This window comes from Saccopteryx leptura, chromosome X (genome assembly GCF_036850995.1).
Source record: "Saccopteryx leptura isolate mSacLep1 chromosome X, mSacLep1_pri_phased_curated, whole genome shotgun sequence".
NCBI classification, from domain to species: domain Eukaryota; kingdom Metazoa; phylum Chordata; class Mammalia; order Chiroptera; family Emballonuridae; genus Saccopteryx; species Saccopteryx leptura.
Genome location: NC_089516.1, coordinates 478,634 through 494,324, shown reverse-complemented (window position 1 = coordinate 494,324; position 15,691 = coordinate 478,634). Strand labels below are relative to the sequence as shown.

The 15,691-nt window shown below is 54.8% G+C and overlaps 1 protein-coding gene across 1 annotated transcript in view; it reads left to right on the top strand.

Annotated features, from left to right (window-relative positions):
• Nucleotides 1-15,691, top strand: part of DHRSX (dehydrogenase/reductase X-linked) — a 97,078-nt gene that overhangs the window by 20,102 nt on the left and 61,285 nt on the right. The window contains exons 2-3 of the mRNA XM_066357683.1: nt 1,995-2,102; nt 6,242-6,310. Coding sequence (XP_066213780.1) covers nt 1,995-2,102; nt 6,242-6,310 — 177 coding nt within the window. The remainder of the gene's footprint in view (nt 1-1,994; nt 2,103-6,241; nt 6,311-15,691) is intronic.

The following is a 15,691-nucleotide window of genomic DNA, read 5'->3' as shown; positions in this document are numbered from 1 at the left end:
CTTTATATACAAACAATGTATCCTTTCTTTCATCCTGACATTCTGTTATGTTGGTATTATTTCAGTCCATTTTGGTGCTAGAGAACCAATTATTTTTATTTATTTTTTTGTTGTGCTGAGTAGTGTAGAATTTCTTGTTTATTTGCTGGGTTTTGTTTTAAAAGAGTTTTTTTTTTTAAAAAAATGCTTTTCTTTGGAGGTCATTTTAGATGCGCATGGTTTCTCATTTTCCTTAGAAATGTCTTTGTCATGAGCTCATCCGTGAATAACAAAACAGAACAAAGCAAAAAAAACAAACAGAAAACCCTCAAAACAAAAAACAACCATCCACATTTTCTTCTACTCTTAAGATGGACTTCTTATGGATGTTAACCTTTGGGCCACGTCTTATTGTGGTGGGGTTGTCAGTGAGCAAAGTCTACACAGAGCTGTTGTTTTATCATTTCCCCAAATGCCGGGTCAGCACCGAGGCCCAAGGTCAACTTCGCAAGTTAGATTCTTAAGTAAGAACCAGCCTGACCAGGCGGTGGCGCAGTGGATAGAGCATCAGACTGGGACACAGAGGACCCAGGTTGGAGACCCCGAGGTCGCCGGCTTGAGCGCGGGCTCATCTGGTTTGAGCAAAAGCTCATCAGCTTGGTCCGAAGGTCACTGGCTCAAGCAAGGGGTCACTCGGTCTGCTGTAGCCCCACGGTCAAGGCACATATGAGAGAGCAGTCAATGAACAACTAAGGTGTCACAATGAAAAACTGATGATTGATGCTTCACATCTCTCTCCATTCCTGTCTGTCCCTATCTGTCCCTCTCTCTGACTCTCTCTCTGTCTCTGTAATAAATAAAAAAATCTGAAGGCATTCTTCACCATAGCTGCACAGAGCCCTGCACACATTGTGGCCCCGGGTGTGTGTCTATTCCCATAGGGGGCGCTGTTTGCCTTTTTCACTTAATCGAGAGGCGTGGCTCTCCAGCGAGAAATCGGGGGGGCGCATAAATAGCTTTGCGTTACCTGTGGGTCCCATGAGGCTGCGTGATTGAGCTGGTGTGGCTTGGGGGACTGAACACCTGTTCTGAAGGGTCTCCCGGTAACGTCCGTCCCCGACCTCGATTTCCAGAGAGTTGATGATTAGATAAGATAGAATTTAGATACACAGAACGATGTTGACACTCACTTGTCATTGAAGAACCCATCAATGCAAAGGATGCGCTCTGAAGATCGTTGCTTTTCAGGGCTCACCACAGACTATACCTACCTAGCAACGAGTCTGGGGTGAACCCCCCCCCCCGATAAGGGACACCCTAGGCTCAGAGAACAGAGGGTCAAAGTCCAGATGCTTAGAGAGACCCCCACACACACATATTCTCTTGCAGCCAGGATTTTTGGGAAGCGTGGATGGCGTCCGTGATAGACTGTGGAAAAGCTCACGGGGATGTACCCACCCACCTAGGAAACTTCCTGCAGCTGGGCTGGTGTATCCTTGCACCTGTGTGTGTGCATGTGTGCGTGTGTAATTGTTAGGGTTTGAATCATGCCCCCCAGAACAAGCTATGATGCCCTGTGAGCCTTCATTCAGGCTGTGACCACTCAGGACACTGTCACAGCCACACCCCTCACAGCGGGGAGCTATTCAAGCGGAACCTCATCTGTGAAAGCAATGCCACCCGCAGTGGATAAAGCGTCAACCTGGAAATGCTGAGGTCACCGGTTCAAAACCCTGGGCTTGCCTGGTCAAGGCACATATGGGAGTTGATGCTTCCAGCTCCTCCCCCCTTCTCTCTCTCTGTCTCTCCTCTCTCTCTCTCTCTCTCTCTCCTCTCTAAAATGAATAAATTAAAAAAAAAAAAAAAAAAAAAGAAAGCAATGCCACCATCCATCCCATCGGCACCTGGCTTTTCCCCGGGGTGGGGGTGGGGGCAGGGAAGCGGGGGTTACACCCTGGTGGACGTGTCCTCCGGTCCCGACCCCAACTCGGCTTTTTCTTCTTTCCCTCCTGCAGCCCTCCCCCGACAGCCGGACCGCGTCGCCGTGGTGACAGGGGGCACCGAGGGCATCGGCTACGCCACCTGCAGACACCTGGCGCGGCTGGGCGTGCACGTGATCATAGGTGATGCTCCTGACCCCCCCCCCCATCCGGGGCTGTGTTTCGAAGCTGGCGTGAGGGTCACGGGCGCGGGCGGCTCGGTGGGAAGGAACAGTGATTTTTCCCGGAGACGGAACGGGTGCGGGAGATGCTGGCACTGACTTAGGTCAAGGACAGAAGGGGACAGGAGACAGGTTGGGGGGGGGGCCCTTCTGGACACGCACAGGGCTCTGCTTTCACTGCTGGCCTATGTTGTGTGCGATTTGCTAGGACCAAGCACAACAGGAAATCGGAAACCCTTTGCCGGAGCTGATACACCAACCAGTGCCGTAGACAGAGAACTTTAAATAGCAGATGATTATGTCCCCCGGTTTTGGGGGGCTGGAGTCTGAGCCCCGGGTGCGGGCAGGGCTGGGTCCCCCCGAGGCCTCTCTCCTGTGCGTGCGGACAGCCGCCTCCTCTCCGGGTCCTCACACGGCCGTCCCTCTGTGTGTGTCTGTGTCTCCTCCCCGGGTCCTCACACGGCCGTCCCTCTGTGTGTGTCTGTGTCTCCTCCCCGGGTCCTCACACGGCCGTCCCTCTGTGTGTATCTGTGTCCTCACCTCCCTGGGTCCTCACACGGCCGTCCCTCTGTGTGTATCTGTGTCCTCACCTCCCTGGGTCCTCACACGGCCGTCCCTCTGTGTGTGTCTGTGTCTCCTCCCCGGGTCCTCACACGGCCGTCCCTCTGTGTGTGTGTCTCCTCCCTGGGTCCTCACACGGCCGTCCCTCTGTGTGTGTGTCTCCTCCCTGGGTCCTCACACGGCCATCCCTCTGTGTGTGTGTCTGTGTCTCCTCCCCGGGTCCTCACACGGCCGTCCCTCTGTGTGTGTCCGTGTCTCCTCCCCGGGTCCTCACACGGCCGTCCCTCTGTGTGTATCTGCGTCTCCTCCCCGGGTCCTCACACGGCCGTCCCTCTGTGTGTGTCTGTGTCTCCTCCCCGGGTCCTCACACGGCCGTCCCTCTGTGTGTATCTGCGTCTCCTCCCCGGGTCCTCACACGGCCGTCCCTCTGTGTGTGTCTGTGTCTCCTCCCCGGGTCCTCACACGGCCGTCCCTCCTTTCCCACCGAGCCCCTAATGCCCGCGTCTCCCCTGTCCTGTGGGGTCACAGGGTCGACCCTCCCACCCTCTGCAGCAGGAGTACCCTCCTAGCTCCTCCTTGCCACTCGGAGGAGGTAACTTTATATCTGCTGACGGGCGCAGTTCTTCATGGGGCATAGCGGTTTGACTGAAGGTTGTTCATTGATTGCTTTCTCATACGTGCCTTGACCGGGGGCTACAGCAGACAGAGTGACCCCTTGCTCAAGCCAGCGACCTTGGGACCAAGCTGGTGAGCTTTTGCTCAAACCAGATGAGCCCGCGCTCAAGCTGGCGACCTCAGGGTCTCAAACCTGGGTCCTCTGCATCCCAGTCCGACGCTCTATCCACTGCGCCACCGCCTGGTCAGGCCATACATTTTCTTTTTACTGGGTACATTCTACTTTGTGATGTGTGTCTTTTTTTGTTTTTTTTTTTGTCTTTTTTTCTTCTTTTTCTAACTCTTGTAAACACTCTTTTGGTTTGGAAAGGGCATCCCGTAGATTAATTGCGGGCACCCGTCAAGGACCTGGAATAGATCACACCAGGGAAAAGGCCGGGGAAGGGCTTAGCTTGTTGGTTGGGAGGCGGAAATGGAATAAGGTATATGGGAACAGCCCGCAAAATGGTGTTAAAAAGGGAGGAAAAGCCTGACCAGGCGGTGGTGCAGTGGACAGAGCATCAGAAGCTGCATTAGGGGCTCGGTGGGAAAGGAGACGCGGGCATTAGGGGCTCGGTGGGAAAGGAGGGACGGCCGTGTGAGGACCCGGGGAGGAGACACGGACACACACACAGAGGGACGGCCGTGTGAGGACCCGGGGAGGTGACACAAACACACACAGAGGGACGGCCGTGTGAGGACCCGGGGAGGAGACACAGACACACACACAGAGGGACGGCCGTGTGAGAACCCAGGGAGGTGAGGACACAGATACACACAGAGGGACGGCCGTGTGAGGACCCAGGGAGGAGACACAGACACACACAGAGGGACGGCCGTGTGAGGACCCAGGGAGGAGACACAGACACACACAGAGGGACAGTCGTGTGAGGACTCAGGGAGGAGACACAGACACACACAGAGGGACGGCCGTGTGAGGACCCGGGGAGGAGACACAGACACACACAGAGGGACAGTCGTGTGAGGACCCAGGGAGGAGACACAGACACACACAGAGGGATGGCCATGTGAGGACCCGGGGAGGAGACACAGACACACACAGAGGGACGGCCGTGTGAGGACCCAGGGAGGAGACACAGACACACACAGAGGGACGGCCGTGTGAGGACCCAGGGAGGAGACACAGACACACGCACAGGGACGGCCGTGTGAGGACCCAGGGAGGAGACACAGACACACACAGATGCAGTGGACAGAGCATCAGACATCAAAATCATGTCACGCTTTGCAACATCCGATCCGTTTACATTTAAGGAAATGTTTGGTACATACGTAGTTATGTACCATGTTATTATTGAGATATATATTTATATATAATTTTTATTGATTTTTTATTGATATATAATTTTTATTGACAAATATATATTGATATTTTATTGATATTTTTATTGATATATAATTTTATTGATATTCTTATTGATATATATAATTTTATTGATGCTTCCTGCTCCTCCCCCTTCTCTGTCTCTCTCTCTCACTCCTCTCTCTAAAAAAAAAAAATCAATAAATAAAATATTTTACCGGCCCTGGCCGGTTGGCTCAGTGGTAGAGCGTTGGCCTGGCGTACAGAAGTCCCGGGTTCGATTCCCGGCCAGGGCACACAAGAGAAGCGGTGCGATTGGCCCATCATGAAAGCTGGAACGCCCACTAGTGGGCGGTAGGGACCAGGTTGACCAGCACTGCAAAAGTGGGCGGTTTTTATAAAAAGTTTGACGACCCCTGCCACCGTCCTTCTAGACCAGGATTCTCAGAGCCACACCCATGAGTGGGTTTCTACGGGGGTCGCCCGTCACAGAATGAGAAGAAACTGACCCCTTCGCGCCGGCGACCCAGGCTTCCACGCACCTGTGTCCTGTGTCTGACCCGGGCGACGGCCCCCTCCTTCCTCCCAGCGGGGCGGGCGTTCCCGGCCCGGCAGCTGGTTCTGAAATAACAACATCTGGAGCTATTTAAAAAACCACCCAGCAGGTTCCCAAAACAGCCCGTGCCACCTGCCCTGCTCAGAAGATGCTGACCGCGCGGGGGAGCGATCTGACGTTTATACCACTTAACGGGCAATGAAAAAAATAAAACAAGAAGAACCAACTCTTGGCGTTTGCAATAGTGTGATTGGACCCAGACGGAGTTCAGTTACCCTAATGACATATAATCAGACCCAAAAATGCATACTTTTTTTTTAATCATTCTGTCAAATTTTCTCTTAATTTTTTTTTTTTTTGGTATTTTATATATTTTTTTTCCATTTTTTTCCTTTTTGTATTTTTCTGAAGCTGGAAACAGGGAGGCAGTCAGACAGACTCCCACATGCGCCTGACCGGGATCCACCCGGCACGCCCACCAGGGGGCGATGCTCTGCCCATCTGGGGCGTTGCTCTGTTGCAACCAGAGCCATTCTAGCACCTGAGGCAGAGGCCATGGAGCCATCCCCAGCGCCCGGGCCATCTTTGCTCCAATGGAGCCTCGGCTGCGGGAGAGGAAGGAGAGGGGGAGGGGTGGAGAAGCAGATGGGTGCTTCTCCTGTGTACCCTGGCCAGGAATCGAACCCGGGACTCCTGCACGCCAGGCCGACGCTCTACCACTGAGCCAACTGGCCAGGGCCTGGGCTCCCCACGTTCTTAACGCTACCGGGCGCCTCCCCTCATTGGAATCAACAAAAACTGCAACGTCAGAGAAGTGCCCACACTTTGCCCGTCTGGGCCAAAAGAACTCAGGTCCGAAGTGGGTAAATCGGCTTGAGCCAGACAGCAGACGACGCAGAAACATAAACAGCCCTTCTCGGAACAACGTCCTGGGCACCTGGGGTCGTGGCCGCCTACGATCTTGTCAGTCATTGTGTTTATTCTTTTCTTTTTTTTTTCTTTCTAGCTGGAAACGACGAGGCCAAAGCCAGAGACGTGGTGAGGAGGATACAAGAAGAGACTCTGAATGACAAAGGTACGGTCCAAGGCCCTGTGGCCACCGTATTTTCGTGATTCCGCCAGCGGAGGTCATCACAGCACCACAGACGCCGTGACACGGCACAGGCTGGTGCACGTGGCCTTGGGGGTTGGTCTGCTTCTTGTACGAGAGTCCGCGGAGGGATGTTTGCAGGACATCTTGCAAAACCTGGATGAATTTCTCTTAAGAAAAATGTTGGCTTCAGGAGTCACCCGCCAGGACTCGGTTATGTTAGACATGTAATCAGGGAGATAGCAAAGGTTCGCCGGGGGTCTGCGTGTGGCCGTTTAGAAAGTCCAAGCGCGTTGAACGGAGACGGCAAAAACAGCCCTGACTTGCGGCAGGAAGGAATGTTCTAGAACAGTGGTTCTCAACCTTTCTCATGCCGTGACCCTGCAATACAGTTCCTCATGTGGCAGTGACCCCAAACCAAAAAATAATTTTGGTGGCTACTTCATCACTGTCATTTTGCTACAGTTACGATTCGGAATGTAAATACCTGATAGGCATGATGTATTTTCCGATGGCTTTAGGCGACCCCACCCACAGGTTGAGAACCGCTGCTCTAGAAGGCCCTGTGTGAGTCTCCTGTCTCTGTGGAGAGCCTGCCTTCCCGTGCAGAATGGTTAAACGTTCGTGGCAGCTTCTCCGTTCCGGGGGGAGGGGGCCCCACCGGGGATCGCGGAAGGAAGTCATGGTCACCTTTGGGAGCACGGACGTCCTGCTTGTCTCAACTGCTGTGACATTTCGGCCGCTCGCCTGCCCCCGTCTGTTGCTTTCTGTGAAGTCACGTGAACTCGGTCCTTGAATCGGTGCCTGTGGGGCTGTCTGTGCCAGCGGATACTCCGTCCTGTGGGCACAGCGCTAAGCTGCTCACCTCCAGCCCGTCTCCACCCTTCAGGCCTTAGACCCCTTTCTTGACCGCTGCCCCCCCCCCCCCGCCCGCCCCAGCGTCTGTGTGGAAGCTTGTCCGTGCGTCTTTGGCGACGGCGGAGGTGGGGTGGCCGGCTCTGTCCGGAACCCTCTGCTTCTCAGAGCAGGACGGGCAGAGGACCTGGTGGTGGTGACCGGGTCCCAGGCTTAGCCTGGCCCGGGAGTGGACAGAGCTGGGGACAGAGTGTCTCAGGGGTGCCGAGCGGGAACACCCATGGCTGGTGGCCTCCACGTGCAGAGTGAGGGAGATGGTCTGAACGGTGGGCGTGGGGAGCTGTGGGCTCAGCCCGTGTGGCCATCCGTGGTCACCTCTACGGGGAGGCTGGGAGCAGAGCCACCGTGGAGGTGGGTCCTCCGCTGTGCACACACCGTCCCACCAGTCCGCTCTGTAACGTAGTTAACTGCGCACACCGTCCCACCAGTCAGCTTTGTAACATAGTTTCCTGTGCGCACACCGTCCCACCAGTCCGCTCTGTAACATAGTTTCCCGCGCGCACCGTCCCACCAGTCAGCTTTGTAACATAGTTTCCTGTGCGCACACCGTCCCACCAGTCCGCTCTGTAACCATAGTCTCCTGCACACACGTCCCACCAGTCCGCTCTGTAACGCAGTCTCCCACGCACACCGTCCCACCAGTCCGCTCTGTAACATAGTTTCCCGCGCACACCGTCCCGCCAGTCCGCTCTGTAACGCAGTCTCCCACGCACACCGTCCCACCAGTCCGCTCTGTAACGTAGTTTCCTGCACACACGTCCCACCAATCCGCTTTGTAACAGTTTCCTGCGCACACTGTCCCACCAATCCGCTTTGTAACATAGTTTCCTGTGCACACCGTCCCACCAATCCACTTTGTAACAGTTTCCTGCACACACCGTCCCACCAATCTGCTTTGTAACAGTTTCCTGCGCACACCGTCCCACCAATCCGCTTTGTAACAGTTTCCTGTGCGTACCATCCCACCAAGCCGCTTTGTAACATAGTTTCCTGCGCACACGTCCCACCAATCTGCTTTGTAACATAGTTTCCTGCGCAGACTGTCCCACCAATCCGCTTTGTAACATAGTTTCCTGAGCACACCATCCCACCAATCCGCTTTGTAACATAGTTTCCTGTGCGTACCATCCCACCAAGCCGCGTTGTAACGTACTCTCCTGCGCACTCGTCCCACCAATCCCCTCTGTAACGTAGTCTCCTGCGCACCCCATCCCACCAATCCGCTTTGTAACGTAGTCTCCCGCGCACACCATCCCACCAATCCGCTTTGTAACAGTTTCCTGTGCGTACCATCCCACCAAGCCGCTTTGTAACATAGTTTCCTGCGCACACGTCCCACCAATCCGCTTTGTAACATAGTTTCCTGCGCAGACCGTCCCACCAATCCGCTTTGTAACAGTTTCCTGCGCACACCGTCCCACCAGTCCGCTTTGTAACATAGTTTCCTGCGCACACCGTCCCACCAGTCCGCTTTGTAACATAATTTCCTGCGCACACCGTCCCACCAATCCGCTTTGTAACGCAGTCCCCTGCGCACACCGTCCCACCAGTGTGCTCTGTAACGTCGTCTCCTGCACACACCATCCCACCAGTCCGCTTTGTAACGTCGTCTCCCGTTCGCGGACCCCACGCTGAAGGAGCGTTGCGTTTGTGCCCGACATCTGGAAATTCGGTTCGTAGGGGCTCCACGGGAGCATGTCCATTCTCGGGGGGCGGGGCGGGCGTCACGTGAAAGACGCAGTTTCTGGACAGGTCGGGGCAGAATGGAGTCCCCGAGGGGCACCGTCTCATTGGGGCGTCCACGTCCGAGCTCGCCGCCCGCCCCCAGAGTCGAGGTCCAGCCAGCCACGGGGAACCCATCCATGAGGGCACAGAACCCACAGCAGCAGCTGGGATGGACCTGTGTCCCTGTCCCTTGGTGCACTGGCCCTTTGTTCCTCCCGGGACGTCTGTTCTAAGCTCGCCGGACCCTGTGTCCACTCTGACCACCCGCCCATGGGGCCACAGAGATGCTCCTCACCGAGTCACCTGCTGGAGTCTCTGAGAGGGACCCTTGTCCATCCACACTGTCGTCCCCTTGGTCACCCAGCTGGGTCAGGGTCACAGGGAGACTGGGCAATCCTAGCTCTGTGGATTCTGTTTATTATTGCTTTGAGCAGATGTCCTGACGACCTTTAGCGTCGATGACCCTCAAGGATGCCACCATTCCTAAACGGCCAGTCTGGCCGGGCAGCTGACGCTGTGTTTCAGGGTGAGGATGGGAGGATCTGACCTCTCTACGAGGCATCAGGCTCTCAGGATGACACATTCAGGGTCATCGTCAGGAATCTCCACGTCCCAACCCCTGGACGTTCTCCGGGGAGGAGCTGCTTACCCGGTCCTCACTCACGTGTCTGCGGTAACCGGTGCGGAATGACCCGCTGATGAAACCTCTTGTATTTGGGGCGAGTCCTCTCGCCAACTCTTACCAAATACTCGGAAGATTTAAATTTAAGTGAAACACACACACACACACACAAACAATGAAGAAAAGACAAAGCCAGTTTCACGCTCTCAGGGGGGCACGGGCAGTGATTCACGTTACGCTAAAAGCCCTCAGACTATTTTTAAACACGAAAGAGTACTATTTCCTTAAAATATATATATAGTAAAGAAACGGATGGATTCTGTTCAACCTGGTTTACCCTAAATCCCAGCTGCTGTTCCGCTGGAAATGTGCTGTGTGTCCTCTTTGATTCTATTTTATTTTTTCATTTAAAATTTTACTGGGCGCCTGACCAGGCAGTGGCGCAGTGGATAGAGCGTCGGACTGGGACATGGAGGACCCAGGTTCGAGACCCCCGAGGTCGCCAACTTGAGTGCGGGCTCATCTGGTTTGAGCAAAAAAGCTCACCAGCTTGGACCCAAGGTCGCTGGCTGGAGCAAGGGGTCACTCGGTCTGCTGTAGCCTCCCAGTCAAGGCACATATGAGAAAGCAATCAATGAACAACTAAGGTGTCGCAACAAAAAACTGATGATTGATGCTTCTCATCTCTCTCCCTTCCTGTGTGTGTGTCCCTGTCTGTCCCTCTCTCTGACTCTCTCTCTGTCCCTGTAAAAAATATAAAAAATAAATAAAAAATCAATAAAATAAAATTTTACTTGGCCACTGCAGTCGGCGCAGAATATTAGATTAGTGTCAGCCATGCAGCATAGCGGTTAGACATTCCTATCACTTATGAGGTGTCTCCACCCCTCCCCCCAATATATCTCTACCCACCTGGCAACCCCCCCCCCACCCCCAGTGATGACAATATTATTGATTTGTTCTCGGTCTGTCATTTATTTTATTTTAAAATTGCTTGTCTGTACTCATTTTCTCTCTCTATTTCCAGTTACCGCTGACATTTAGAATTTTGTCAGAGTCCGGGCACATGCCTTCAGCGGACTGGATGTGTCTATAAGTGACAGAGCTGTCCCCCCCCTCCCCCTCCCCTCAGGGGGACAAGCCAGGAACTTACCGAGAGGCTGGAGGCAGACAGGTGACTTCCCGCGGGTCACCTGCAGGGTTAGAAAGTCACCATGTCCTTTCCGCCACGGCGCGCGGAAGCGAGTCCACGGCCAGCCGCGCTCTCTTAAAACTTAATCAGCCGTGACGTCCCTCGAGGCCTCCCTTTGTGCAGGGCGAGGGGAGGCCATTTCCCAGGGTTGTAACGATCTGTCCGCCGACCTTCAGAGGCGCCCTCAAGGTGAGCCCCGTGAGACAGGTGATCGCCTCCTCTGCTGAGCCTCCCCCTCTCAATGCACCCACGGGATGGATTTTTTTTTAAAACACCGCACAGGGATGTATTTCATTCTGCCTGCTACACCCTCCTGCCCACTCCACCAAATACTTCATGGAATAATTTCACCCCTCCCTCATGACACCATTAGTGCTTTTGCTTTTTTTTTTTTTTACATGTAGGCTCAATTTTTTTTTATTATTATTTGTGGGGGTGCAGTCATCTCAGGGGAAATTCATTGTGATCGGTTCCTTTGAACACATGCTGAGGAAAAGAAAAAAATATATATATATATATATGTGGACCACGTAGACCACGGGTCCCCAAACTACAGCCCGCGGGCCGCATGCGGCCCCCTGAGGCCATTTATCCGGCCCCCGCCGCACTTCCGGAAGGGGCACCTCTTTCATTGGTGGTCAGTGAGAGGAGCATAGTTCCCATTGAAATACTGGTCAGCTTGTTGATTTAAATGTACTTGTTCTTTATTTTAAATATTGTATTTGTTCCCGTTTTGTTTTTTTACTTTAAAATAAGATATGTGCAGTGTGCATAGGGATTTATTCATAGTTTTTTTTGTAGTCCGGCCCTCCAACGGTCTGAGGGACAGTGAACTGGCCCCCTGTATAAAAAGTTTGGGGACCCCTGAGTCGTAGACACAGAGCACCGTGTGGTGATGGACAGAGGGGAAGGGAGACGAGGGGGTTAGAAAAAAAGCAAAGAGGACAGATGCGGGGACAGAAAGAGACATTGCTTTGCATTACGGGAGCACGGCGCGGTGATATTTTGTTGAGTACGCTGCCGTGAACCAACATCACCCCGATCGATTCAATTAAAAAATACGAGCCTGACCAGGCGGTGGCGCAGTGGATAGAGCGTCGGACTGGGATGCGGAGGACCCAGGTTCGAGACCCCGAGGTCGCCAGCTTGAGCGCGGGCTCATCTGGTTTGAGCAAAAGCTCACCAGCTTGAGCCCAAGGTCGCTGGCTCTAGTATGGGGTCACTTGTTCTGCTGTAGCCCCCACGGTCAAGGCACATGTGAGAAAGCAATCAATGAACAACTAAGGTGTCACAATGCGCAACGAAAAACTAATGATTGATGCTTCTCATCTCTCCATTCCTGTCTGTCCCTGTCTATCCCTCTCTCTGACTCTGTAAAAAAAAAAAGGAAGGATACGAGAGCTGGGTTTATAGTCAATAACCAGGGACCCTCCCCACATCCCACTCTCTAAGTACTATGATACATCACCTCTTAGAATGATTAAAATACTCATCACCATTCTCCACCCCCCGGTGAGGAGGGGAGGGGAGGAAGTGGACGTCCGTGGATGAGGACTAGAGACATAGAGTAGGAACATTATTAAAAAAAATAAAATAAAATTTGGAGCATTGCGTGCTGCGATTGCAACCACATTGTCAAGAGGCACGGGTGGAGACGTTCTCGGAAGGACCCTGTCCGTGCATGCAGAAGGGACACCACACGTCCCCGAGATGTGTGTCAGGAATCGGATGTTCCGAGCTGGCGGTCACCTCACGTCCAGCGCAGGGAATGGACTCGGTCATGCTGTCATCAGTGTACGTGGTGACAGGTGTGGTAGTGGACCTACCGGGGAGGGGGGGGGAACCGCTTTGTAAAGGACATGACTTGTCTGGCCACGTTGGTCTCCACTGGACACTAACACAGAAGGATGTCCGATGTCAACTGTCATGTCAGATTGTCTCCTGAAAATGTTAACAAGAAAGGGGCTCTGACGTCAAACAAGGGCTTGGCCGGCACGTGGCCAGCCCTGCATGCTTCCGCCTGCCTGGTAGCCAGCTTTGTCCCCACGCCTGTCACCCGTCCTCGTCACACGTGGGGACTAGGGATACGGAGAACCCCTTGCAATAGCGACTGAGAAACCTGATAGGGACACAGCGTCTGACCGACACTGAGCTCTTCCCGTCGAGAGACGCTCCCTAAGGAAGCTTCATGCCTGGAAGGTGTATATTTATATTATAAATATTAAGAGTTTGGGGCCCTGGCCGGTTGGCTCAGTGGTTAGAGCGTTGGTGCGGCATGTCCTGGATTTGATCCCCGGTCAGGGCACAGAGGAGAAGCGACCATCTGCTTCTCCACCCATCTCCCTCCCCATTTTGTCCCTCTCTCTCTTCTCCTCCCACAGCCCGTGGCTCTGTTGGTTCGAGCATCACCCTCAGGTGCTAAAAATAGTTCGGTTGATTCAAGCATCGGCCCCAGGCAGGGGGGGGGGTGGCAGGGTGGATACCTGTCGGGTTGCATGCAGGAGTCTGTCTCACTACCTCCCCTCTTCTCACTTATAAAATCAGTGAATCAATAAAGAAAATGATTCGGTTTAGGGTTCGGGTTTAGAGTCAGGGTCAAGTCACAGAGTCAGGGTTTAGAGCTCAGAGGTCACAGTGCTTCCCCCATCGGAGCACCTGTCCCCTGAGCCGAGGCCACCCCTGCCCGCCTCTCCCCTTCCTTTCCCCCGCCCCGTTCCGGGCGAGTGGCCATCGGCATCTCCTCTCTGCCTGGTGTACTCGGCAGAGCAGAGACGAATCTCCATGCGCCCCCACGTGGGCTGTGTGTCGGCCGTACGGGTCCATTAATTACCGGGAAGGTTGTTGAGCGCTGTACGCCTCGTTGAGCAGATAAGAAGTAATGAATGTCATTCAGAAAGGAGGGAGCCGGCTTTGTCAGCCGGGCGTGATCGTCGTGGCTCAGCTGCTTTCTGGGGTCTGCCCGCAGAGCACAACTCAGGCATTGGGACAGAGGGGAGCCCCTGGGAGGCCACCCCGAGCCCGGTGTGCAGGAGGGGACCTGCCTCTGCCCACGGCTCCCCCCAGCTGCGTGCCAGGGGTTCTCTGCCTCTCCCACGATCGCGCACACGCCTCCGTTGTGACGACGTTGTGACATTGTGACGTTGCTCACACCACGAGCACGTGCCATGAACGAAGCTGGCGTTTCTGACGTGCGGGCCAGGGTGGGCTGGGGACATTCGGAACACTCTGCCTCTGTTTCTCACCCTGCATGACCTGAAACACCGCTTGAGGGGGGGCCACGGACCCGGTGAGGTGCCCACGGACGAACGCTGTTTTTTTACCAGTTTTTCCCCTGCAAACTCGGGATCGATTCCACCCGGGGTGAAGATTGAGGTCGCACCTGCCGTGCCCGGGAGAGAGGCTGGGAGGAAGGAAGGAAGGAAGGTCCTAAGTGCATGCTGGCTTGCTCAGGGCGAGGGGGACACCTTTTTACCAGTTAATCCCCCGCAAACTTGGGATCGATTCCACCCGGGGTGAAGATTGAGGTCGCACCTGCCATGCCCGGGAGAGAGGGAAGGAAGGAAGGAAGGAAGGAAAGAAGGGAGGGAGGGAGGGAGGAAGGAAGGAAGGAAGGAAGGAAGGAAGGAAGGAAGGAAGGTCCTAACTTGCTCAGGGCGAGGGGGACACCTTTTTACCAGTTTCTCCCCCGCAACTTGGGATCGATTCCACCCGGGGTGAAGATTGAGGTCGCACCTGCCGTGCCCGGGAGAGAGGCTGGGAGGAAGGAAGGAAGGAAGGAAGGAAGGAAGGAAGGAAGGAAGGAAGGAGAAGGAAGGAAGGAAGGAAGGAAGGTCCCCACTGTGTGCTGGCTTGCTCAGGGCAGGGGGACACCTTTTGCACGGGGAGGGGGGGATTGCGTCCTTGGACTGGGACCAGGAATCGACAGGTATCTGTACCGTTTTCTTAGGGAGCGATGATGTCAGGGCTGGGTTCTCGGGGGAGACATTGCACGCATCGGAGCAGACCCTAACTGTGACGGAGATGTGCTGTCCGGAGTCTATATTTGGGTACCCCCTCCCCCAAATATAGATCATCCGCGGATTTACGGACGGATAAGACCTGATCTGTCTCCACGATGGCTAATGACTCAGCCATGAGAAGGAGGGACATCCCGATAAGAATGCTCCCCCGGTGCACGACTCTTCCCAGCACGGCGCTTAGAAAATAAAACCCCGTCGTCATAAAGGGACAGAGACGGTCTCATTCCACGTGGGTGAGGTCCGCCTCTCCCCAGAGGACTCAGATTCCGGGGGCCAGAAAGGAGGTGGTGGGTGTCAGAGGAGCAGAGGGAGGTGGGACGGGGTGTCCAAGGGGACACGGAGCTCCAGGTGGCACTGACAGGAAAATGTGTCGGGGACGGGGGTGCGTTTTACCCCACGCTGAACGGCAAGGAGGTGCACTCTGGTGTTGCCCCCCCCAAAAAACGGGGACCCCCCCACGAGCCGTGGCGAGAAGACCGTTCCACCCAGAGAGCCTCCTCCTCTGTCCTGATGCGCCCGGTGGTCTCCTCAGGGGGTCCCCGTGTCCCGTGTCAGCCCTGTCTGCAGGCAGGGACCCAGATGCATGAGCTGAGGTGTCTCAGGGACTCTCCTCTGTCCCCCGAGCAGCTGGGATGCAGAACGAGCAGCCGTTTCATCCACGGGGGAAGGGGGCTCTCCTCTGGGACTCCCCTCTCTGCCCACGCGGACTCCTTCACACAGCCTCGGTCCGACGGAGGTTTTAGGGTCCTGGAATGACCCCCCCTCCCCCCTCCCCGCCACGATCTGCTCGTTTTCTTCGTAAACATCTGCACAGAGCACACTCTTCGTATCCCAGCCCTTCATCTCCCACCTCAGCCGGCGGGGACGGAGAAGGGGGCTCCAGACCCTCAGTT